The sequence below is a fragment of the Mauremys mutica genome, chromosome 11, assembly GCF_020497125.1.
Source record: "Mauremys mutica isolate MM-2020 ecotype Southern chromosome 11, ASM2049712v1, whole genome shotgun sequence".
Classification (NCBI taxonomy): Eukaryota; Metazoa; Chordata; order Testudines; family Geoemydidae; genus Mauremys; species Mauremys mutica.
The window spans coordinates 81,876,761-81,903,540 of NC_059082.1; the positions used below are offsets into that span (position 1 = coordinate 81,876,761).

General features: G+C 45.0%; 1 protein-coding gene and 1 long non-coding RNA gene across 5 annotated transcripts in view; one reads left to right on the forward strand and one right to left on the reverse strand.

The window, feature by feature from the left end:
• Positions 1–1,324: 1,324 nt before the first annotated feature.
• LOC123344061 lies at positions 1,325–26,393 on the reverse strand. Its single transcript, XR_006572453.1, has 4 exons — positions 26,075–26,393; positions 24,831–24,902; positions 2,183–2,276; positions 1,325–1,553 (listed from the first exon to the last, which is right to left on the reverse strand). It is a non-coding gene; the product is annotated as an uncharacterized LOC123344061 (long non-coding RNA).
• LOC123344059 overlaps positions 26,312–26,780 on the forward strand; it is a 64,445-nt gene continuing 63,976 nt past the window's right edge. For 3 of the 4 annotated variants that reach the window (XM_044979798.1, XM_044979799.1, XM_044979801.1), the window contains exon 1: positions 26,350–26,612. In XM_044979798.1, the coding sequence (XP_044835733.1) occupies positions 26,462–26,612 (151 nt within the window). In that variant the 5' untranslated portion in view covers positions 26,350–26,461. The other variant, XM_044979802.1, reaches the window with a different exon arrangement.

Consider the following 26,780-nt stretch of genomic DNA (forward strand, 5'->3'; position numbering starts at 1 on the left):
AAATCCAAATGGCTGCCTATGAGAATGCTGGTTGAACTGTTCTTGTCAGATTTTTTCCAGATTAAAAAAAAGTATTTTGAGATTATCTTTCTTTAGTCTACTTATTGAGTGAATGATTCCTATACCAGTTAGGATAAGTGCAATGTAATTAATATAGGCAATGGTATGCTATTAAAATATTTTATGAACTTTCTCTTCATTAGTTTATCATAATTTTAACAGCAAATAGAGAAGCCACGTGCTAACTGCCAGGTACATGTGTTAACTCCCCTGTTCTCAGTTTATGGGTCCAGTCCTATAAGGTGATGGGCACTTCTTGGGAACTCCTGATCACTTCGCTAGTATTTGGGAGCGTTCAAACCTTCACAGCAGGTGAATCTTCAGAAGTAGGCTTGGCAGGATTAGCTTTTTATCGGGATATGTCAGTAAATATCGATTTTACCGACACCCACAAACCAACAAAAAAAATATGTCCACTGACAACCATTTGAAATGTACAGCTAGATAAGGTAAGAAAAATGCTGCCTGAGAACGTATTAGAGTTCCATTTGAGGATCTTTGCTTTGTATATTTTGACCTGGGATGTTGACAATTTTTGTCCTAACAGTTACAAAGCTTTTCGAAGCTCAACATCCGTTGTCGTTAAATAATTATTGTTCGCCCCCTCTAATTTCCCTCAATTGTGAAAATTTAAATGGATCAAAACAGGAAAAAACACCCAGAACCCATAATTTTGTGTCACAGTGAAAATTGTAATCAATAAACATATAAAAATGCTTAAACAATAAACAAATATTATCCATTGAAATGGCAAAAAAATCAAAATCCAATTCTGCCACGCCTATTTATAAGAGTAATAAAACGATTTAACTGCATAGCTAAAATTCATGTGAAATTCTTTGACTTTCTTCCTCCAGCTTTGGGATTGTCCATCTCCATGTTGGATGGGTGAAGGGGGGGCACAGGTGTTTAAACAGTGGCTTTAACTATAGTGCCATGATTTTTTTGCTCTGCCCAAACCCGTGCCAAAGAACGAGGCTGGTCTGTGACACATAAGGCTGCCTAAAGGAGGGCTGGGCCTTTTTTGTTTCTTGGAACAAAGTCAAAGCAGGAGCCCTGCATTGCTCACTGCATTCCCTCCCATCATCTGGATGTCAGCGTATAAAAAGGTGATGCTGCGGAAAGTGCCACCTCTGGTCTTACTGAACACATTGGCTCCTGGAATGCATGTCACTCTCTGGAACGTATGAGGTTGTGAAGAAAGAGACAGTAAGTTTTGGGGGTACTTTCCCCCACTCATTCATTTTTATTACAGGATAAGCAGGTTAATGATAACAGTACCAAGGGGAGAGTATGGCATGTCATGCTGTATTGTACATGATGCTACAGTTTTAGATAGTTTGTTAAAACAGCGGTTCTCAAACTGTGATCCAGGAGGCATTTTCACGACTGGTCGTACATACAGACTGTATGATATGATTAGTTCAGTCTACCAGGATTTATTACAGTAATATATGCAGGCACGGTGCTCAGCAACTCTGGTGACAAAGACACTGCAAAAGGGAGAGACAGGGAGAGAAAATTGTAATTATACAATTTACAAAACTCTTGCACAGGAGGGTGTTTAGGTCGTTGGGCTTTTATGCAGACAATTGCACAAGTGATGAGCTAGCCTGTGCTTTAGCTTAAGCCTTTAGCTTCATTCATCTCAAGGCAACACATTCATACAAAAGCAAGAGAGATTGTCTCTGGTGTGACGGATGCTGGATGACAACACTGAGATGTGTTAAAGGGGACGGGTATTCGCTTGTTACTGAATGACAAGGTGCTGAGCCAAACAAGATCTGCCTTGGGCTGGACAACAGAATAGTGACTGCTAACAAAAATAAAATGACCTGCTAGGAAGGTGACCAGATGGCAAGTGTGAAAAATCGGGACAGGTGGTGAGTCACCGCGATTCAGTCAAATATTCTGAGTCTGTTTTAGCTTTGAGGTAACGCGTCTGTTCATCCTTTTTCGGTGGTGACAAATGCCACCCATGTGCCTTTGGAAAAGATCTCCCCAGTCATTCAGTCTCCTTCCTTTCATGAGTCCTGAGGTCACTGCAACTTACGTGGCATAAATTAGCAACTCTGGGGCCAGAGACGCCAAAGACAGGCGGAGAAGGAGAGTGACCACTTACTGCTTGACGGGGTCCCTCCAAGCGCTGACGGTGGGAGGGCGCTGTCATTGTTTCCATGGGATATGGTGGGGAGGGGCCTGCAGTGTCCCTCGCGCTGCAGTAAAGAAAGGCTTGGTTATAGTGAATGCAAAGAGGATTCTTTATAGCTGCACATAGACAGATTCTCATTTTCCATGGTTCTCAAGCTCCCAGACCAGAGAACACAGCTTACGTCACCCAAAGCCTGCCTAATTTCTGACTTGGACGATGCGAGCCTGGAGTAAACAGTGATCGCACTACAGTGCCTTGCTTCCAGGCACGTACTTACTTCCCTTGGAGTGGATGCAGACTGTGGTTTGCTACGTCTTCTTCGAGCCAGAGCCCCACAGTGTCTTTCCCGTTGGTTTCGTTAGAACATGCAACAGCAACTCCTTTTCAGCCAGTGGGCAGAGTGAAGCCAGACCTAGCCTAGCCAGATCTCATGCAATATGATCACGTCAACGTTTACCATCTTCTAAGGCGAGCCAGTGACATGGGGCTTTTCTCTGGAAACTCAGGAGCGTATGCTTTGTGCGAAATGTTCCTGCTACTTATAGACTGGGGTGTATTCGATTAAAGCGATGCACATCGCAGCAGGCAACAGCTACCATATATTGGAGCTGATCTCATCTAGCAGTGACAGGGGATAGATGGCAGATGTGGCCATTTTTGTGGTTGGCAACAATTATTTTGACTTTTGTGCTAGTTCTTGCTGTTTTTTTAATCTACACTTAAGCCAGGTGATCGCTTCCAACATGTCTGATTAATGAGGTGTTTAGATAGTGCACTGATAGAGCGTGTTTTGTTTCTTCTACAGAGAGACTTTTGATTTTGACCCTGTTTTGCACACAAATTGATCTCTCCCTCTTCATCCACCTCAGCCTTGGGACTTCCCTAGTGGGGAAGAAGGTTTTACCTGCCTCCCCTAATGGCCACCTAAGTGCTGGGATGGGGCAGCCCCCCCAAAGAAAGGCGAGATGTGTTACCCCAACAGCAGTTTGTCCCGGTCACAAAAGGGTTAGTTATGAGGAGTTTGCAAGAGCACAAGGAAGTAATGGTGGAAAGCAGGAAGAGGAGACAACACGAGTGATCCTGAGTCCCGACATACCCCATGGCAAATTAAACAGGGAGGTGAAAATGACCCTGTGAAACTCAGATCTGCAGCTGGATCCAAAGCTCTGCTCTGAGAACAATCTGACCCCCTTAGCAGCAGGGGGAATGGCAGGAGTTTATCCGTGTTCAATAAAGAAGGCTCACAAACTGGTAAAATCTTTTCTTTTTAGGCCTGCATAGAGGGTCCAGGGGAATGAGAAAAACTATGAAGGGGAAAAAAGGGCCAGCAATTTTAGCTGCCCTTGTAATGCTACTCATCTCAGGTAAGTTATTTAGCCTAACTAGCTATAGAGCATTGCTAGTAATCTAATCCCCAGTGTAACTGAACATTCGCTTGGGATCTAGCATAACAAACCATCTTTGCTGCTGTCAGTTCCCCAGTGCTGGGAAGTTGTTTGAGTCAACTTCACCCGATATTCATCAAAGCAAATTATTATTATACTTAGCACTTTTTTATTTGTAGTCCTTCCGAGACATGAAAATGATTTGCAGCCGCACCATGAAAAGTGAATTGCATCTCACCCTCAGTATCACTAGCGCTAGTTTTGTATTTAAAAAAGGAAATCTGCAGATCTTCAAAGCCACCTCCCTCTATTTCTGCCTTATGTGGGTGGCCAGGTTTTGTGGTAGGTTAGGAGAAAACCAGCTTCTTTCCATCAGTTTGACTATCTCATTTGGGTTTCTTTTAGGTCACCATGTAGAAGGTTTAAATCTGGTACGTACGTAAAACCATCACTTGCCCTTTTTTTTTCTGTTTGCTTGTTTGTTTGTTTGTTTGAACTGCTGGTGGTGCTTAAAATAGCTCCAGGTATCTAGGGGGCTTACATTGCAATTTTGAATATTTCCTTCCTTAAAGCCAGATCTATCCACTGGAGTGAATCTTATCTCCACTGAAGGGAAAGAAACTAGACTGGTTTACTCCGGCTGAGGATCAGATCCATTATGTCTTTGGTATAGAGACAACCTGTTCTCTGGTTGTTCTCAGTAGGTCCGATGCTGAGTGTCTTTAACTCTCATCAATACAATATGCCTGATTCAGCCTGCAATGAGATTATCACTGCCTGCTTCCTAACGAGCCATTCTGAGCTAATTCTGTCTCATGTCACGTGAATGATCAGCTGCATTCCGTGCTAATATTCTAACCAGCGCTTTTTCTCTATCCTTTTACCAGTGCCCAGCGCTTCCTGTCTGTAAGTAGAGATTATTTTGTTTTCAGCTAAAAGTCCCATGTGAGCAGTCTCAGACAAAATGCTAGCTATGGGGCAGGGCTGAGGCAATCTGGCAGGTCAGCATGGAAGAAATTTGTACAATGGTGGCCCACACTGTACTTATGGATGAAATTCAGCCCAATGCAGAAGGCCAGGACAAGGTCCATGCATCACTTATTTTGAGGGCATATTTAGAGGTTTCATGCTGGCCCCTTGAACAAGGTAGAGTTTCGCCCTCTGTCAATTCACAGAAGCCTCCAAGCTCCAGGGCTCCCAGACTAGCACGTTTCACCTGCACTGAATACAGATGCTCATTAAATAAATGTAATTATACGTGCAACATAACTAGAACATACACATGGAGAAGTTAAAAGCAGAGATTCTCAAGTGTGTGATGAGTAGGACTTGATCAAACCTGTCTCCTCCCAATCACAGAGCATTCGAGCACAACTTCAAATCAAGATATTAAAATAAGTTCACGGTGCCTTATTTTGTTTACCTTGTTTTTTCACAGCTCCGACCTACTGTTCCCTGGTTAACAGGTATGTGCCAACAGGAATTGTTATTCTACACACTTTGGATGGGAGGCAGAGAGAATTTGCTTCCTCTGAGAGGCCCTGGGTATTTTAAAAATACAATCAGGCCTGAAGGTCTGATGGAAAGACAGTTATGTCAGTGGGCCTGATTGTGGTCTCATTTACATTGATTTCTGTGGCAAAGCGCCTGCTTGATACTGGTCTAAATGAGAAGAAAATCAGGTTCCTTGGGTGTAACTGACTGGAGAACAGATTTTTCCATGCCAAGGAGGCTACGGAGAATCTCGTTAAATCCCTCTAGACTCCAGGAAAGGAATAAATACTATTGTGTATTATATGTTAAGCAGTGGGTGGGAGATGAGTGGGGCTTAACTGTGTTCCTGGATGTGGGAATGTTACCCAAGTTGTGAAATATCATGTTTTCAGTTATCCTTTGATAAGGTCTACAACGATCTTCTGTACTCTAGTCAGCACTCTCCTCCTCCATACTGTATTGTAAACTCATGTGCACTGGTATACTGGGTCTGGGCCAATGCCCATTGAAGTCAATTGGAAAAAGCAGCTTTTATGAAACCAGTTCTACAGGAATATTGTTTCCTTTCCAGGGTGGCTCTAAATACTAGCCTGGAGAGCGGTGACAGGTGCCAATTCACACTCCCCCAGTACGCGTGTGCTTCGGTAAGTCAGCTCCATTGGAGTAACGAGCAGTCCTGAGTTCTCACACGCTAAATTTTTCAGCCATTCGGTGATATTCACACATAACCCCCCCAACACCACATCGGCCCCTGAAACCACTTTGCTCCGAAGTCACTCCTGGAAGAGTGTGTTAGGCAGAGGCTGGCACAGGGAGTCAAGAGGCCTGAATTCCACTGGCTGAGTAAACTTGGGCTAATCACTTCATTGCTTTCAGTTACTCCTGTAAAATGGGGCTAAACTGATGTTGAGACTCTGGTCTGAAAGGCGCTGGAGAAGGGCTAAGCTCATCATCTGCTGTTCAAACTCCCCCCGATGACTGATTGTCATACTGCCAGGCTGTTGTTTCAGTCTTCCGATAATCACTATCTTCCAGGCACAGGGAGTGTATTATCTCCGGGAAATTTCTCACCAGAAAGCCTGTTCTTGTGAGAGATCCAGCCCAAATTTGCAGACCCAAGAGGTTCTGAGAAAGATGGAAATTTGCAGCCCTTTGGAGTTTCACTCATTAGCAAAGAAGTGCTGAGAGTAGTGAAGTAGCAGCCACCGGACCCCTGGGCAAATCTGTAACAGCTAAAGGGTAGAGGGCATGAATCTCACAGGCTAAGCACACACTATATTCAGTGGCATGCCTCCACAGTAGTTTTTCCTCATTATTTGTTGCTACAGTTGCTGTGGTTACTGTTGCTAGTCACTGGAAGTTAAATCCCACAGTTCTTACTCAAGTAAAATTCTGATTTTCCTGAGAGATGCTGAGCATTTGCAGCTCCCGTTCAAGTCAATGACCCTTCTGAGTTGAAATCCATTGGAGCTGCGAGCTCTCAAAACTTCTCAGGCGTTTGCTCAAGCCAGTACTGAGTAAGACCTGCAGGATTTGGCACTGGATCTGTATTTGCAGATTGCAATACCCTGCTGATTTCTTGAATTTGTTAATATTTGTCCCAGGGCTCCAACCTGACATCAAACCAACTTTCCTCCATCCTCCAATGCTACATCACAGACCCTGCAGCCCAACTGGACCAAGGGGCATTCCTGTTACTGTTCCAGCAAGTCAGCAGAGAAGTGCTGCAAACTGCTCTGAATGAAATCAGCGTGCAGGTAATAACAGTACCAGAACGAGACAATGTAGAGCAATCTCATCTCCAGCACTATGCAGAACTATTTTCACAAGATCATTGGTATCTGAAGTTTTTCTTCATGCCACTAAGATGTTTTCGGAGAGCTGAACATGTAAGAAGTTCCCTAGGTACATTTTAAAGGTACAATTCTGCAACAAATTCCAGACACACAGGATCACAGGAGTAGGTGAATATTAAGAGCAAAGAGGCAATTGATGTGCACACATATTACATATTGCACATGATAATAGTCAGCGCTACATGCATTGACCAATGTTACAAAGGCATATTTTGCATGGCTGACTCAGACTCCTGTTTGGAGTGTTGTAGCCCTAAAAGCACTCTGATTTCAGCATTCAACTTGCTCTTTTTAGATCCTCAGTGACCAGATTACACCGGCCTCCAAAGCCTTCCTGCTGAATGCGGCGTGGGAAGTTCTGAAAGTTGACCCTCAAATGCAAAATGCAGGTTTCCTGGCCTCCTGGTTCCAGGAGACGCTGCACGCCTACCTGACCGTCATCGACGTTAACCTCCTGGACTGCATGACCCAGCTCCCCATCACTTGCGATGGCTTGGCCACGGTGTATGTCCAGCCTAAATTCACACTGATTATAGCACAGATGTTAGGCTGCAGCTGCTAAATGCCCAGCAGCTATTTTGCATTGTGAAGCCGTAATTGTTACTACACGAACCTTGCTGTCTATACTGCTGCCATTTATTGTTACTAATTATTAGTACATGCATCCGACAAAGTGGGTATTCACCCACGAAAGCTCATGCTCCAAAATGTCTGTTAGTCTATAAGGTGCCACAGGACTCTTTGCTGCTAATTATTAGTGATTATTATTAATTATGTATTGTTGATAGATAGATAGATAGATAGATAGATAGATAGATAGATAGATAGATAGATAGATAGATAGATAGATGGGGGGTGGGGATAGATAGATAGATAGATCGATCGATAGATAGATAGAGTGCCTAGCACACACACTGTTGAAATGTACAGTGCAGAGCACCATCAGGGGGCTGTACAAAGAGGGTCAGTGTCAATCAGATAACAGGTCTACACCTGAAGGCCTACAGGCTAAAGCAGGGGTAATCAATTAGTTTTTGTCAAGGTCCACATTTCTTGGTTGAGGTATAGTCAAGGGAAAGAGAAAATAATAGAAAAATAATAACAAGAATGACAATAATAAGTCAATAAAAAGATTTTGCGGTCCATTCAAAAGCATCTGGCAGTCTGGATTTGGCCCGCGGTCCACCTATTGACTACCCCTGGGTCTAAAGGAGCAAGCCAAGATCAACAGGATAAACAGGATAGATCATATGCAGAGTGGGGTACACTCACCGGAGCCTAGCTGTTGATGGCTGTAACAGTATCCACTGGATACTGATGAGGGTATGACCTTTCGTAACCTAGCCCCATATCGTATGACAGAGGGAAGCAAATAAAGAGGAGTCCCATACCAGCTGTCCTGTGCATCAGACTTTTATTCCAGTAGAAGCCTGAGCTGTCCAATGGGGCTTGTGAAGAAGACACACAAGAGCAGATCCTCAGCCATAGCTCCATGGACTTAAAAGGAGCCTCGATGGTTTATACCAGCTGAGGACCTGCCCCAGAGACGAGAGCTGGTGATGGAGGCAAAAGGGAGAAGTGAGGTGGGAAGGTTGGGCAGAAGATAAGGAGCAGGATAGGGGCATAGGAGGAGACGAGAACTGAGATGGCAGGGACTCAAGCGTGTGTCTGCAATCACATGTTCTCCTTAGGTTTGACATCAACTTGCACCAGACACCCAAGTTTTTCAAAGGTTTGACATTTACCTAAGAATATGGGGTGGGGAAATGAATGATGTGAAAGATAAATAGATATGACGAGGCAGCAAACGGCAACAGCCCCAGTTTGATGGTGTCCCTTCTGAATCCCCTTCATTAGCGTGCAAGCTCTGGACAGTGTGTATTCCAGGATGGACAACAGCACTAGGCAACTGGTAGCCGACTGGATTGGGAGATTCTTTACAAGAAATGGTAAGTGATCAGCGTCTAGAGTCAAACTCATTCCTGGCCTAACTCCACTGAAGTCCATGGAGATCTTGGAGACCATTAATGCCATATAAATGATCTATTGTCTGAGGAATGAGGATTATTAAATGAGCTAGTCAAATAATGGAGAAATATGTTCACAAGTATGTAGTCAGTGGGGAAAAAAATCCCTCAAAATTGGCAATGAACATTATTTGACCACTTATGCAGCAAAAATGTTTCTGCTTTTGTTGGCAGCATAGATTTATTTACACAGCTCTTCTCAACTCATCCTGATCTCTGACATGTAAAAACAGTAAGGAGAAGATCCATGAGAAAGTGAATGATGCACCAGGGACTAAGTTGATCCCCAGTGTAACTCCGCTGTATTCTTCCTATATGCCTTTTCTAAGAGACACAGAGCCCACGCGCATAGAGAAATAAGAGTTTCTTTATGTGTTGCTTTAGTGTGCCAAAAAAGTTCAGCAAAAGAGTGGATACTAAGCAACTGGAAGAGTTTCCGAAACTACGCATCATATAATGAGTTCACGACTTCCTGGAGTGGTTTTGATGGGGTAAGAATTTACTTTGAAGATTCATTTAGCTATTTCCAGCACTGGGTCAGTAGTAAATATTTGGATTCCAGTATAAATACTTGAAGATCACGTTTTAGTTTTGAAAATTACCTTCTGGTTTTACCTAACTATAATATTACAATACATCACTAAATGCATTTCTACAAAGTGCATTCAAGGCTCTGAACTGTACTGTGTAGCATGTAATACAACTTATCATATGACAATGTCATCGTGCAGTAGGATTTGATGCTTCAGTTCCGCTCCCTGAGTCTGGCAAAACTCCCATTAGATGTTAAGCTCTTTGGAGCAGGAACCCTAGCTTCCCACATGTCTGTAAAGCACCCAGGCATTGCTGGCAACACTCTCTCTCTTTAGATGAAAGTCAGGGGGAGTTTTGCTTACCTAGGGACTGCAGGATCCAAGGTCTGAGCCAAAGGCATTGTCGTTGGGAGTTGTCTTTCCAGAGACCTTAATGGACTTTGATTCAGGTTCCAAGTGCACAGTGTGTATCCTAAATCTACATCAAAGTCGTTGGCAAGCCAGTAACCACACTGATTTGTCCAGGTTTTCTTGTTTCATACATTGCTCCAAAGCTTAATGCTTGCTCCTAGGGCCAAGATGCAGAGCTTTTAATCTGACACATTTATTTCTAGTTTGCAGCCCTGGATGTCCTCACAGCCAGCCAACTAGCACAACTCACTGCCATTCACAACGTGTTCTCCAACAGCAGCACGGCTGCAGGCATCATCCATGTCCTCAGCGCCAGTGATGTCCTCTACCTCGATGGCTACTTGACTGAGTTATCAACTTTAACCCTGACCCCTCCATTTGATCGCGACGTGATGTATTCAGTGCTGGAGACTATTCTAAAAAAAGTCAACGAGAGCTTCCCAGATCTCTGTTCCCCCTCCTTGAAAGACTTGTTTCAGGTTAAACTGAAGATGCTGCTGCCTGTTACTGATGCAAATATACTAAGTCTCTTTCCAACAAAAATAGGTTGCACTGACTTCCAGGCTATGTGAGTATATATGTCATCTTTTGTGAGGTTCAAAACCATCGGATTAATTTTTCATAAGTGAGTTTTTCACATGCCTTCTCCCTTTCAAGTTTTGGCTGGGAAATAAAGTGGAAGTACCAAGAAAAGGGCTGTTCTTTCTGTGCCTGGTTCTCCTTTCATATTGGTGTAAACCAGGAGTAGCTCCATAGAAGTTAATGGAGTTTCAGTGGTGTAAAATCGCCGTAAGTGAGAGCAGAATCTATCTTTCTGAACAGGCCAAAGCCAGCAAAGGTGCCCTCATGAGAGCTGCAGACCAGTGAAGTTCAGATTAGCCTCAGATCAGAAGTTTAGCTTCCCCCATCACTAACAGCTCCTTGGGTCTTCCAGTCATCACTGGCAGCCCAGAGGAAAACGATGCATAGTTCATTTCCTAGCCAACAATTCACAAGCTCCCAACAACCTGATAAGTGGTCCATAAAAAGCTGAAACTCTTAGGTTTCAAGGATGATATTTCTGGTCCAGAGGGATTAAGGGAGTGACTGAGCATGACTGCAACTTGAGACATCAAAAGTATGTTTTCTTTTGTTTATCTTCCAGCTACGAAGGATTGAATTCTGTCCACGGTAAGTTAGACCCCGACACGCAGAAGGCCGTATACCACGCCCGACTGAACTTTCTCAATGGACAGGTGGCAAAAGAAGGTAATTTTTTGTTGTATTTAGCTGTCTTCTACCATTTTCTAAGTGTCGTAGTGCTAAGGTTGTACCCTACAATTCAGGGATATCTTCTCCCCATACACTTGTCTGTTCCATAGCTGGCATCCTTGGGAATTGGGCAAATGCAGGAGGCCCCTTAGAGTTAATAAGGTCCACCTGGATTTTCCAGTTCAGAGTGTGAAATGACGTCCTTTAGAGAGAGAAAAGCTACAACAAACAGAAATAATGCCCACCGTTCGAGAAGCATGAAGCATTTCACAGACACTAGTTGATTAAGCTGCTCAGCCTTTTGTGAGGTATCACAGGAAAATATTGTTTTATAGCCGGTTCACAGATGGACCAACTGAAACAGAGGGTAAGACGACTTCTCCAAGGGCACACAACCAGCCAGGGCCACCACTTGCAATGGAATGCCAGTTTCCTGACTCTCAGTTATCTGCTCTAACTACTAGTCCTTAATGCTACCCTGAACAGTATTGCAAAGTCCAGTGGACTAGGAGATTTCTAAGCTCAATGGTTATGGAGCTGTCTCTAGCTTCTATCCTTTTGGAACAGAGCTACTGTTTCCACTTGGCTTTGACTGCCTGACCGTCTGGCATAACTTATCACCTGGCTTATTACAAACTTCCCCCTTGTATTTTTCCTGCTTACTGACACTGATGTTACCCTCTGACTGTTCACTTTCCATGTCCCTTGCAGGAGTAGCTTGCACATTCACAGCTGATAACAGCAGAGACTGGTTGCAGGAAAACTTTGGGCTCTCCAGTGTCTATGCTGACTACAGTGATTTAATCCGGCTTGATCCTGGCTTTAATGGAGTAAGTACGATCCCAGGCAAAATTCCCACTGATGCTGGGATTTCATCTGTCAGGTGAAATTCACCATGGTGCACAGAGCCAGCACAAGAACAAGCTCCACTGATGTCCCACTCAGGCATAACAGAAACTCAAGTAGTGCACAATAGGGAGGGATAGGAAACAGTTTTCCCATCCCATGAAAATGTGCAAGATATCCACAAAAAAATAAAATTAAATTTAAAAAAATCCTGTTCTAAATCAGAATAAAAGAATCAAAATCTCAAAAATTTTCATGAACAGAAAATCTGAAAAAATGGGTGCAAGTCAATCTAAACATTTTATTTTGATAATTTCCAAAAATTTCATTTCAATTTTGCCCATGTTTTCATCACCCTTCTCCCCCTAGAATGAGCTTAAATTTTGAAACAAAAAGTTGTCTCAAACCAGAAGCCTGGAATTTTTCATGTTGGAAATGTCAAAACAAAATTCTTCAACAATTTAGAAACTTTTTCAAAAAATTGGAGTGGAAAAATTCCACAAAACTGACTTTTTACTGTAAAAAGTTTGGTTTTTGATGAATCAGCATTTTCCAACAAAAACATTTTGTTGAAAAATTCTTGACCAGCTCTAATGCATAACTCTTTTGCACACTCGTTAATTTCACCCTTTTAAATGTTCATTCATGTGTGACAGAGACCACAGCTGGTGAAATTATTTGTTAGGGGAATAAAATTCATTCCATATTTGGCCCCTTTCTGGTTCAGAAACCAACCCTGATTTCTTTCTAGCGTGTACCTAATATATACTTGACAAACAAGTGGGATGAATAATTTCTGGCTTTGTGTTATTCAGGAATTCTTCACTTCGGTTATTTACTATTTGTAATTTGTTGTGTGTGGATGGTCACTTAAGTCATGAGATTTTGTTCCTGTTCCCTGATTGGGTGACTGAAACTTTTAAAACTAGAGTCTAATAAATAATGAATGCTGCATTTTGAATGGGTGTGTGAATGTTTGTGTTGGAATTAATGAAATTTTCTAACATTTTCATGAATAACCAGCCCCCCTCCCAACACTAATGAATAATATATGACTCACAGTGACTGGAGCTCATTGTTTTGAGTCACAAAAATACTGATAAATACATTTTAAAACTTATCTGGCTCTATGTCTGACCCTAGTTCTGTATAATTCAACTCTAATTTCTTGTCCTTTTAGTATGAGGTGACGGATTTGCTAACTGCAACACAACTGGGGAAACTGGTTGTCCTCTCTGGCATCCTAACTGACAGCACCAGAGTCAATGCAGAGATTGATGCAACAAACGTGATGAACACCCTCAAAAGTAGAAACATATCTGAACTGCAGATCTTCCTGTCTGAAGTCAATATGCTCGTAAAACAGGTGAGAGCGAGAGTTCCTTTGGCGGTGGGTGCTACCACCTATGGGCCTGACTCTGTAACCTTTGCTCACGTTGGGCCTGATTCTCATTTACGCCACAGCCTCTTTGCCCTGCCCTGACAGTGAAGTGACCCGAAAGTGGGTGGTTTCGCACATCAGACCCATTGAGTAGCACTGACTCATGCAAATTGTCCCACCGCTATTCAGCATGAGTGAGGGTTGTAGACTCTGTCCCTAGAAGGGCGTGTTTCCAAGACCCATACGATGTGGCCTAGAACAGCAAGAGACATCTGAGTGACTGATACTCATTTAATTGGCCACACATATATGCCATTAAATGGTAACAGTCAGTTAATGGATTTCAGATGGAACCAGAAAACTACCCTTTGAATAGCATAAGATGAGCTCAATAACAAAGCGGAACTGGCGTCTAACAGTGAGGACATTTCTGATAGATGCAGGGGAATCAGCAGCACTAGAAATCTTAATCATGGCATGACAAGCACCAGCTGAAGTAGTCCAGAGAGATGGTCATGCAAAACTACTAAGTGGAAGGATTAGATGATCTATCCTAGATTCCTTCTACCCCATACAATTCTATGAGTCTATGGTCTGAGTTCTTCTTCTCTAAAAGTTGCAACGGTATGTGTAAAGGTATGGGGCTGATTGACGCTAGGGACTCATCCTTTACATGTGTAATTCTGGGCACTCGGAAACCAGTGCATGCTCTTTGTTTTCCCTCACCTGTGCATACCAGAGATAGAATTCACACCCGCAGAAGCCATTTGGACAAAAAGAGATTTGCAAATGTCCATGCTGTCACCTCCATGCCCAAAAAACAGGCTCACCAATAGCATGATGCAGATGTGTGCGCACTCACAACTTTTCCTGAGCACAAAGAGAAGCTGCTGTCTAAGAATCAGCCTCTGCACCTGCAGAATGAAGCATCCTTTCCCAAGTTTACGCTGGAAAAAGCAATCAAGGTTTCAAAGCATTATTAAGACCAATTTTCTGTACTCTCTCAAAAAATGCATATTTCCCAATGGTTATCAATGAGTGAGGTTTATATATATAGCAGCAGCCACAGCATCTTTTGGTGGACATTTTAGACTCTTCCAACGCAACGTTGTATAAACAGAGTAATAGGACAATTCCAAGAAATTGGAACATAAAGAAGCATGTGGAAAATCAACTCTTGGCTTTCTAAGCCAAACATGAGACATAGGGCCCAGTCCTGCTCCACAGAAGTCAGTGGCAAAATCTTTCATAGATGTCAGTGGGAACAGAATCACACTAATACTATACAATGTCTGGGAGCAAAGATATGCTTCCGTTGCACTGAGGTATGTGCCTCGCCTTCATAGTCTCCAATTCTTTTCTTCCCAGATGAACGTAGTGATCAGTGTCCGTGATGTGATGCTAAAGGGCATTTTCCAGATTCTGAAGCCACATTTTGCCTCAATGACAACGACTGATTTAGAATCCTGGTTCAATGGGACATTGACATTGTATCTAGCCTCCATCACCCGTGATGAGTTAATGGCTCTCCCTGCTATAGCTAACTGCACACAGCTACAAACAATGTGAGTAGGGGACCAATTTGCAGGCTTCTTAAACTAGGAATTTGGCTTCCCTCACTCATGCGTATTGTATTGACGAGGTCACCCATGAGTGTGGGAAGAAAAGCTGGGGGAAGGGGATGATTGAGTGACTGGAAGGAGAAGATGAGAGTTGTAAGCTCGCATAGCTTGTAAATTAAAATGTTTCTGAACCCACATGCTGGATGGTGCAGTTAGCTTGAAAACCACAGCAAATAATTGCAGCAGACTATAAGAGTTCTATTGGTTTCTCTTGCAGTGTTAAAGGTTTGGATTATGCATTTGACCAGATGACCATGGAGACAAAGACAGCTGTAACCCAATGGATTGTCAATATTCTTCTACAAATAGGTGAGTTTTTCCCTCTGTCCTGGTTTGTTCAAATGGGTGGGAAAATAAATAAATAAATAAATAAATAAAGTGCCCTTAAATATGTTAGCTCTAGAAGCCATATGGATGTCTCCCCATAACTGTGTAATTTCAATAGCTTCTAGGGCATGATGGAGGAAAGGCAAATGATCAGGAACTCAGTTTTATGGTCATTAAAGATCCTATGGCACCTTTCACAGGCATAGTGTCCTGGTAGGGTGACCAGATAGCAAGTGTGAAAAATCAGGCCAATGTGGGAGGGGTAGGAGTTGCCTATATAAGACAAAGCCCCTGATATCAGGATGCCTGGTCACCCTATGTCCCGAGGAAACTCCAGTATCCTACCACCTAAAGTCACCGCACATTTTCAACCAGATATAACATGCTTCACTTCAAGTTCTAAACTGCTGGGTAGACTTGCAGTATGACGTTAAATAACAACCACACCCGAGAAGCAGCTGCATTTCTGTTGTTGATGAGATGATTTATGCATAGAGAGAACTTTGGGATCCTTCTGGTTGAGAGCTCCTTTACAAATACAGTATATTATACTATTATGATTGTTTGTATTCCGGTAGCGTCTAAAGACTTCAACCAGAGTCAGGCCCACCTTCTACTAGACACTGCACAAACTAAACATAGACGATGGTACCTGTCCCCAAGAGCTAACCATCTAAAAGTCAAAATGTTCCCAGTAGCTGTTCAGACCCAGGGTGTGCATGTTTCTAGCCCTGTTCTTAACACACGTCTTCAGGTGTGGCTGCCCCATAGTACCCCCTGCTGGCACCTCCTGCCCCAGTTTCCTTCCCCCAGGATGGGTCTCCCTGGCTCTCCACACACCGGTCTGTGCTGGAGGGGTGGGGCTTAGCCCTCCGGTCAAGTGATAAACAAACGTAACCCCATGGGGGGTAGCAAAAGTCCAACCCAAAAGGCCCAAAACAAGGAAAAAGGTTCCTCTGCCCTTTGGGGCTTCTCTTCAGCCCATCCTCTGGGCCCCGTTCTCAGCCCCTTTCTGGGCGACCTTTCAGAGTGTTCATGGCTGTGGGACAGAGCCCTCAACCCCCAGGCTGGTTCTTCTGCAGTATAGTTCTCCTGCAAACCCACAGGAGCCTGCCCATTCCCTGCCGCTCCACTGGGGAGACTGGTCACTCTCAGCCCTTTTATAAGGCTCAGATACCCATTAAGCTGTCACCTGACCCAACTTACTCCCGCCCTCCACAAGCTGAGAAGCAACTAATTAATTATAGCACGTGTGGCTGGCCGCCATCTCTCTTAAAGAGGCCAGTCACCCTGTGACAACATGACAGAGCTAACTGAGTGTTTCTTAGTAGAGGAGAGAGGAATAAAAAAGTCCCCTAAATGAGGCAGGATCCTCCCATTATTATAAGTATCAGCCGTAGAGTTTGGCTTCTTGAACCATTTTGTTGTTGTTTTTTTACAACATCCTTTTAAAAAATGTTTATAAGATAAAACAGTTGAAAATTAACTGGGAAATGGTGGTGTCGTAATTCCCACTGAACTATTAAACGTTGTTTTATGACATTCTTCCTGGAACTTCTCAGGATCTGACAGCAGTCTTACTAGAAGCAGGTTGGACCATCATTTACATGAATGACAGTTTTGGTCTTTTCTCTATTTCCTGCCCTAATATCCTGGGAGGGTCTTTTTTGTTGTAATGTTTATGTATTCTTTTGACAGCCTTGAAACGGAGGGCTTGTCTGCACGAATGTTAAGTCCATGGCAAGCTGGAGCATGAATGGACCGGCACTGACCCGTCCTAACCATTTCTTAATGTGCTAGTCCCGTTTCAAAGCAGGGGAGATCAAAGCACACTACGGAATGGTTAGTGCATATCAGCTGGGTGCATGCGGACACTTAGTGTCCTGGGTAGATTGACACCCCTGCTTGCCATGAACTAAATCTGTGTGGAGGCAAGCCCTTAAATACAAATCATTTTATTTTTTTAACCTTTATTATTGATGTGTTTTAGATTGCCAGACAACTGAAAACTGGATGGCCCTTAATTTCCAAAGATTCAAGACCACAGCTAACATAAAAGACTTCATTGCTGTCAACAGAAACTTTACTGGGGTGAGAATGTTGGTTCTGCCATTTTGTGTCATGTTACTGCCTTGGAGGAACAATATTTCTATCCTGCTTTGATATATAAGTTCAAATCACCACTGAACCGTAAAGGACGAAGGAAGAGTTAACTTACCAAACACAGGGTGAAATCCTGACCCCACTGAAGTCAATGGGAGTTTTGTCCTTGACCTACATGGAGCCAGGATGTCCCCCGTATGGTATAGAAAGTATTCCTATTCCCAAGTTAGTGGAACCTCTAGATGAATTTCTGGGTTATAAAGTTTCATTAATAGAAATGATCCCTGGTGTTTCTGCTCATCTTACTATGGGTTACCTAGGGAGGTGGTGGAATCTCCTTCCTTAGAGGTTTTTAAGGTCAGGCTTGACAAAGCCCTGGCTGGGATGATTTAGTTGGGGTTGGTCCTGCTTTGAGCAGGGGGTTGGACTAGAGGACCCCCTGAGGTCCATTCCAACCATGATATTCTATGATTCTATGATCTACTTTGAGAGGATGGATGGTCTTGTGGCTCAAGAACTGAACTGAGACTCAAATGATTTGGGCTCAATGCCTAACTCTGACAGAGATTCCCTGTGCAGCCCTGGACAATCTGTCTCTGAGTCTCAGTGCCTCACCTGTAATATGGGGATGGCAATACTTATCTTGTCTGTTTTGTCAGATGTGTGGTACAGGAACTGTGTATGTACAGTGCTTAGCACAATGAGGTCCAGATCTCGGCTGAGGCCTCAGGGTGCTACAGAATTACAAATCATAATCAGCCTTCCTGTGAGAGCAGAAATAGCACAGAGCCGAGTCTCCTTTGGAATAAAGTGTAAGGGAGATTAGCTCCGTAGTTCTGGTCCTTGAAAGGCCACTTCAACCAAAGAACAATGTCCCGCACTGTAAATTCTCTCTCTCTGTTTCAGATGGCTTATCTCCAGGAGCTGACTGCAGTCCAGCTGGCTCAGTTAACCTTAACGCAAGAGGTGTTCAGCTCTGTCACCAACACTGAACTAGTCTTTGAAAGACTAGCTGAGATGCCAGGCCTCGAGGACCTGGCTGCTTACTGGGACGAGTTTAATATTGCCTATGAGAAGGTATCCCCTGGGGATGCAGTTCTATCAGTGGGGCTGCATGGGCGAGGGTTGGATTTCGAAGCGATGTTTCCCAGTGGCAGACATGCAGGATCATAGACTTAATGAAGTTAAAAATATGGTAGGGAAGCTTGAGGCATTCCAGTGCCACCGACGGTTATGGTGTGATTGGCTGATGCCTGGAGAGTTTCTGAGGTCACATCTCCCACCGTCATTCCTCAGCTATTGATTGTGAGAGCTGGGATTGGTCAAGGCTACTCCAAGGCCATTCCAAGAAGTCCCACCCCTTCCTACTTGAAAGATGACTAGAGGGATCCCCAGCTAGTGTAACCAGATGTGGCTGCATGGACTTTCGTGCAGTTGTGTTGATTTACAGCAGCTGAGCATCTGACTCTACTTGCCTGTGGCTGATTCTGATTTATTTTCTCTCACATGTGACCATTTCTGGATGGCTTCTGCCTGAAATGGCTCCATTTCTAACCATTCGCTGAGGCTCCTATAACGCGATTAGCAGATCAGGGCATTTCCCCTCCTCAGTAAATCTAATACTTTTTATCAGGCTAATGGAAGAAACACAGAGTCTCAGACAGCGAGACTCAGACTCCCCAGGTCTCTGCCTCAGGTAAGCTCTGCAACGCAGAGACCTAACTGGTGGGCTAAGGGACAGCTTCCTGAGTAAGGCCCGTGAAAGCTAGCTTTGTACCTGAAGCCAATGCCTTTAGGTTTTAACTTCCCATTTGAAAAAGATAGAAGAAAGCGGAGATAAAGCACATGTCATAATCTGGTATAAAGCTAGTCTCTGGCTAAAGAAATCACTTTTTAAAAGGTTTTCTTGGGTTTTTTTTTTGTTTAAATGAAAAAAAAACAAAACAAAAAATCCCTCCTGGAACTCAGCTGGCCCCACCTTGTTTGTCAATACAGCAGAGGTCTCGTAACATGGTCATTTGCTCTTCCGGACCATCTTTGCGCATGGACTGAGCACACACGACTCCTCCGAGAGGCATTAGGAGCTGGGGATGCTTAGTAGCCTTGTTACTTTCAGCCTAATTCCAGGCCTGAGTCTGCAAAGTACTCAGGGCTTCCTGAGAGGCAACTGATCTCAGTGGGTTTGTCTACACACTATACTCTAATCCCAGGGTCAGACTCAGATTTGAGCCCAAACCCCCCTTCTGTCCACACACAAATTGGTCTGATGCAAGTCAGCAAGCCAGGTTTACAATGCAGTGTGGACACTCAAGCACTGGCTTGGAAACACCAGCGCCACAAGCAAGGGTCCCACAGAGCCAGGCTTAGTGTCCAGTGTAGACTTACCCAGAGAGAGCTGGAGACAATTGGTGCCATTTAGGAGGGCTCAGCACTATGCAGGTGTAGATCTTAGATTTCAGTTTTCTAAATCAATACTGCCTGAAAGATTCACTGTGTGGAATCAATAAAGGAAACTACTTGCTGTGGTGAAAACAACACACATGGATTTTCCAGGGCAAACAGCCCATTGGAGACAGAGATTAAACGAGCAGGATGACTTTCCCCTGATCATTTCTTGAGGTTCAATAAGCTTTGTGTTGTCAATTACCAGACAGATGTCAACAGCGGCAAGGTGCCAGCCAGCATGCATCTTGTGTCAGAAATGACACAAGTGAACCAGATCCTGCGCTGTTGTAAAACAGTGTCACTCCATTGACCCAACATACCGACACTGGAGTAACTCCGTGAAGGGATGTAGCTCGAGTACAGTGTGTGAGAATGGAAATCAGATCCATTTAGAGTGGGATTAATGAACGTTTCTTGCAATAACAAAATTTCCTGAAGTAAGAAGTGGACTATAACCGGTAACAAAATTATGTAAGATTTTGAGAGGACAACACAAATTCATTTCTCCTAGTGGCCTGGATAACTTTAAATATATTTGGTTGCTGCAGAAGGACAAGGTGGGGACGTTGAAAAGAAATGGGTGCAATCTTTGCTCTTCTTTCCCTGTTTGTGTCAGAAATTTTCTCTCTAGGTGTCTTTGGGCTTCACAATAATTTGTTGACTATCCTGGGGTAATCTGGCTGAATCCTTAGGGATGATGAAGGGTCTGGTAATACTAGTTGGGGTGGAGGGACCTCTCATGGTTGCTAAACCGTTCTGGAGGCTTTGGAATAGTGATATGAATTTAATGCTGATGAAAGGTGCTGGATTGACCAAGCCCTGGAGACCGAAGTTCTCTGTTCATCTATGGGACAGATGCAACTAGGGCATCATCATGGCAAGCTTTCCACATGATGCTTCCTGCCAATGTGCCTCCATCCCAGCCAAGAGGGCCCACTCCTGGGTACACGTGGACAGTTCAGTCTCCATGGCTAATTCAATACCTGGCATCTCTGCTGAGATTGCTAATGAGCTGGTTAATTGGAGTGGTGGGTTTGTGGTGTGGATACGTATCCACGAGGAACTCAGTCGGGTGGCAAGAATTGGGCCACCAAGCAGCCATCAGATGCAAACTTTTGGTCGCTACTGACAGGGAGAGAATTCAGTGCACTGTCTGGGTGGTGAAAGGCTCTGAATCCTTGACTTGCCCTCCCAGCCATCCCATCCCCTCATAAGAGAAGGATTTCCCCTTACAATGGTTCTGCAACTAACCAGTAGGTCTGGTCAAGATTTTTCAAAACTTGTCACTTTGATGGAAACTTTTTAATGAAAATTTTAAATTTCAATGAAAAAAAAATGCACAAAATTTTCTTGAAAATGTTATTCCATTTTCCCACCAGCTCTATCATCTGCTACGTCTGCCATCTTGGTTAGCGCCTTCCAAAATGTTCAATGCACGATAGCTCTGGGTCTCACACCATCATGCAGTACAGTATCTAAAATGCAAAGATCCCTGTGGAGCTCCCTCCGCATGGCTGACACAAAACAACCAGTGATTTGTACAGCAGGGAAATAGATTCCATCCTACAAGTGAGCTTCAGGGTGCCACATATTTTACTAAACTTCCAGAACACCTGATTCAGCTACAACAGCAGCTTTCGTTCTATGTTGCTTCAGAACAGCCCAGTTTCAATGCCAGTATTTTAAGGGTGGGCAAGTACAATAGGACTGGTTTCCTGATGTAGGGTGCATTTCAAATTGCCATCTCAGGCCAGTACTGGCTTCCTCAGTCTGGGTGTCCTGAATAATCTATAGAAACTTGATCTTGGACTTGAATCTATTTAGCAGGGGTGGCTCTAGACATTTTGCCGCTCCAAGCATGGCGGCATGCCGCGGGGGGCGCTCTGCCGGTCGCCGGGAGGGTGACAGGCAGCTCTGGTGGACCACCCGCAGGCGTGCCTGCGGAGGGTCCGCTGGTCCTGCGGTCCGCTGGTCCACTGGAGCCGCGGGACCAGCGGACCCTCCACAGGCACGCCTGTGGGAGGTCCACCGGAGCTGCCTGCCGCCCTCCCAGTGACCGGCAGAGCGCTCCCCGCGGCATGCTGCCCCAAGCACACGCTTGGCATGCTGGGGCTTGGAGCCACCCCTGCTATTTAGCACAGTTCCAGGAAAGGAATGAGATGTTAAAGTCCCATCAACAATCACAGAATTTGTGCCCCTAATCTTCTGTGATTTCTTTAGGAAACAGCTCTCCAAAAAGTGTCAGCATTTAAGAAGTAGAAATTGGATCTCCAAGCGGCTTCCGCTTCTAAGATTGCCAAGAGGCTTCAGCATCTAACACTAGAAACCGGACAAGAAAGGGGTGTGCTTGTATTTTTCAAATCCCCTCAGAGCTTTATGATTCTATTTCTTGTCCCTTGTGTAGCCTTCTGTCCCCATGCTCAGTATCTCGATGGAGGTGAAGCACATCATGCTAGCAAGGACAGTGGAGCAGCTGCGTGTTGCACTTCCCACATTCACAGATGCCGACTATGACCTTTGGTTTAAGAAAAGACTCATGGTCGTCCTGCCTAGCATTAACGCTGATGTTCTTCAGGAGATCCCCATCAGCTTGGCCTGCAGCTCCTACAAGTCTCTGTGAGTCACAGGTTCCTTTTTTAACACCCTTTCTTTTCTTGAACCTAGAGTTTTGTAAACAAACAACTTGGTGCTGTAGCTTCTAGTTGTGGGTGAACCCCAAAAGGCGCCAGTGGTGCCATCAGGGCCAGCTCCAGACCCCAGCACGCCAAGCACGTGCTTGGGGCGGCATGCCGCGGGGGGCGCTCTGCCGGTCGCCGGGAGGGCGGCAGGCGGCTCTGGTGGACCTCTCGCAGGCGTGCCTGCGGAGGGTCTGCTGGTCCCGCGGCTTCGGTGGAGCATCCGCAGGCATGCCTGTGGGAGGTCCACCGGAGCCACGGGACCGGCGACCGGCAGAGCGCACCCCCGCGGCATGCCGCCGTGCTTGGGGCAGCGAAATCACTAGAGCCACCCCTGGGTGCCATGGTTACAAAACAAGACTGGGAGTCTTTTACTCCCAGCTGTACCACAAACTTGGCATGTGGACATAGGCATCTCATTCTTCCAGGGGTGTTTAGAACCATGATTTCAGTTTGGACCCACCTCCGGGGTGAAACTTGGCTTCACTGAAGTCAATGGGAAAGCTCCCATGGATGTCACTCCTGGTTTTTATGCTAACTGTGAAAGGCAGCCAGAAAGAGTCAGCTTTGCAATAGTTCCCTAGAACTCCACGACCAGACTCTGTTGGCGCCAGAGCATCCTTGACTCATTCAGGGTTTCTTTTATTCTGTAGAATTGCTGGGATCAACGCCGGCTTTTCTGAAATTCCTGAGGACGGCAAGAGGGATGTGTATCGCTACATCACGTCTTTTCTAACGCAGAAGTCTCAGGATACCGGTAATGCCTAACAAAGGAGCTATTTTTTCACAATTCCATTCAGCTGTGAGTTATCTGCCTGCTTTCTGCTTTTTACAACCGCTACTTACGTTTACTGAAGTGCATCCCTGTTGAAAGGGTACAATTGCCTACAGATTGCCTGCTGTACGTGAAGGCATTGGTGCATGTCTTAATATTATCTGCCTCCCAAGAGTCCAACGTAAGGCAGTGCTAAGTATTGCTTGGGAATAATTTTGGGACTCCCGGTTGCGAAGCAGAGGGATACGGGTTTTGTGCTGAGCAGGTTTCTGGTGAGAAAACGCTCAACACTGTGCTCTGTAGGGCCCCCGACCCGAGAATCTATCAAGTGCATTATAGCCAGCCATGCGGAAGCTCCCGGTTGAGGCTTTTAAGAGCATGTAGCCTTGAGCCACTTCCTCTGTCTGCCAGTTCTAAGAAGAAAAAGGAAATCAGGACCAGCTGAGATTTGTTTTCAACTCACGTAATACAACAGAAGAGCTGTCACTGTGCAAAGGCGATACGGTGTCTGCCAGTGGTGACTGATGTAGTGGGTGTTGGTCCTGCTTTGAGCAGGGGGTGGGACTAGAGACCTCCTGAGGTCCCTTGCAGCCCTGATAGTCTATGATTCTATGACTGGACACAGGAGACGTGTCCAATTAACAGAGCTTCATACCAGAGGGCATCACTCAGCTCAGGTTCTAGATGAGACTAGGGGTGAAAGTAACTTAAAGGACTTACTGGTATGCCAGAGACCTGAGCGGGGGCATGGCCTCAACCGGAAGAGGCGGAGCCTTTCAAGATTTAAAAGGCCTGGGGCTCCCCGCAGTGGCTGGAGCCCTGGGCCCTTTAAATCACCGCCGCGAAAGCCGGTCCAGTCCGGCACGGTGTACTGGCTCTTGCCGGTATGCCATACCGGACCATACCAGCTTGCTTTCACCTCTTGATGAGATTCAAGTTTGGATACTTGTAATCCACAGAGAGCAGAGATTCCTCCGAGTGAGATTCCACCAGGTTGGGCCGGTTCTTTTCATATCACGGAGCACAGCCAACCAAACGCTAGCACTGATCAGTATGTTCCAGACTGCTTGACCAGCTAGCTACTGACTAGTCTGAACAGAGTATGCAACGTTCCCGTTCACAGAATCAAAATCAAACACCTTAGTGGAGTATCCCACTTGCAGCCTATTTAAATCAGTGACCTCACATCTATCCATTGACTTCAATAGGCCAGTGATCAGGGCCCCGGAGCCTTTTAGTGAAGCCATCTTCATTCAAACCAGTGCCCGGTGATAAAGCATCACTTACTGTAGCACCGTGCAGCAGCGTATGCTCAGATTAACATTCACCATCACATTCATCTCTCCCCTGCTATGCATTTTTCTCTATTCTCAATGCAGGTCCTGTCTGCTATACCAAGGCTCCCACTAGAGACTGGCTATTGGAATACTTTGGAAAATTCTCCATGGAAGCATCTTACACTGAGTTGATTTCCTTCTCCCACCAACCTTTTGATGCAGTAAGTCTTTTCATGGGTTTCCACATCCTCGTGTATTCAGGAGGGGACAGGCCATAAGGCTCTGAAACGAAAGTGTTTGGATTTGCGTTAATAAGCTTCCACGTGTTTTGTCTTTTTCCAGTATACGGTTTTGGACATCCTGACTCCCACTCAGATCGGTGACATGGTAGTACATTCTGACACGCTGACCAGAATGGACTTAGCAGCCCGGCTCATTCAGTTCTTCCAACAAAGCAAACCCGAGGATGTTCAGATTATTCTGACAAAATTCACCGAGGCCGCTATCATGGTATACTTTGTTCATGTTTTCTTTGATATCTACGGTGCTGCAGTTATTTCCCATCTCAACTTATTGCTGGGGGGAGGGAGGGGAGATAGTCTAGCAAATACTAAAACTTTACAGCTCTATTATTTCAATCAGCAGGCTTCCAAAATCCAGTTTGCATCAGGTCCTTTCAATGACAAATAAAATGCAATGCACAGAATACAATTCACTGGCATTTCATATGGATATTGACTGAGTAGAAGATAGTGAAATGAGTCCTGACATGATGCAGAGGGACTATACTCTTCACTGAGGTTGTAGATTAGAAGTCTCACAAAGATACATTTATACTGCAGTAGGGAAGATGCCTCTCAGTTCAAGCAGACAGATATGTGCTAGCTCTGCTGGAGCTAGTATGCTAAAAATAGCAGCGTGGAGACTGCGGCATGGGTGGCGGCTCGGGCTATAAGACCACCCGCACCCCAAGGCTGCAGTCTGGTGGCTAGCGGATGCCGCAACATTCACACTGCTACTTGTAGTGTGCCAGCTCTGCTCGAGTTAGAGCACGTCTGCCGACCTCGGCTGGAAGGCACACGCCCAGGTGACAAAGACCTCCCTTCCGACCCAGAGGATTTTAATTCAGATTTCACTAACAGAGGTGTGTTAACCACATGGCATTTTTCCTTTGTTGCAGCGTAAAATCTCAGTCCTCCCAGATGATACCATTACCAAGCTGCTCCTGCAAAACTACCTGACCCTTATGTCCGGGCGAATGGCGGCGTACGCCGCCACGGACTGGAACGCCACGTTCCAAAATGAGCTGTACTTCCTGAGCCCTGTCATCAACAACACAACCCTTGCCCTCATTGTTCCACGGGACTATGACTCGTTAGTTGCAATGTAAGTCTTGGGTCTGGTGCTATGATTGCTGATCACGCCGTCAGCAGTGCAGAACTGCTTCCCCCAACCTTTTCAGCAGAGGCTGGTTGAGATCTTAATGTCATTGGTCAGGTCGAATGGATGTGAGGCTGAAGAGGCATAGAGCAAATAGTGGGGTTGAGCTGAGAGAGTGTGGGTTTAGGGTCCAGGCCTGGCCACAAAAACTGCCAAATCCAGAACAGAACAGCATGAGTCAGTAGGTGATGAAATGTACATAGTGACAGAATATCCTGTCATAGCCTTGTCGCATTGTGATGTCAGCATACTAGGAGTTGCATGCCAGGTCTGGAGCATGGGCGGTAGGTCTGGGGAGTCCATAGGGGGAAGCTCCCAGGCAAAGGAGCAAAGCACAATATTTTGGAGAAGAGATTGGTCTTTTCTTAGCCCAGACCTCAATCAAATGATATCCTAGATAGATGGAGGATTTGTCCATCTGTGTATTTCACTGTATTTGTTGCTCTTGTCAACACAGTGTTGCGGGGTTTGATGGAGCTCATCAGCACATGACTGAATCTTCTAGGAGAGACGTCGTACTCTGGATTGTCCAAAACCTCAAAGTCTTAAAAGGTAACATGCTTGGATGACATTAGAATGCTGTGCACACTGGTTGGCTCTGTCAGTGGTTCAGCTGGTAACATTCTCCGCTTCTCTGGGTCTGAACAATTTAGGCTCGGACCCGAAGATAACACACTCTGTAATAAGAATAGGAGTACTTGTGGCACCTTAGAGACTAAC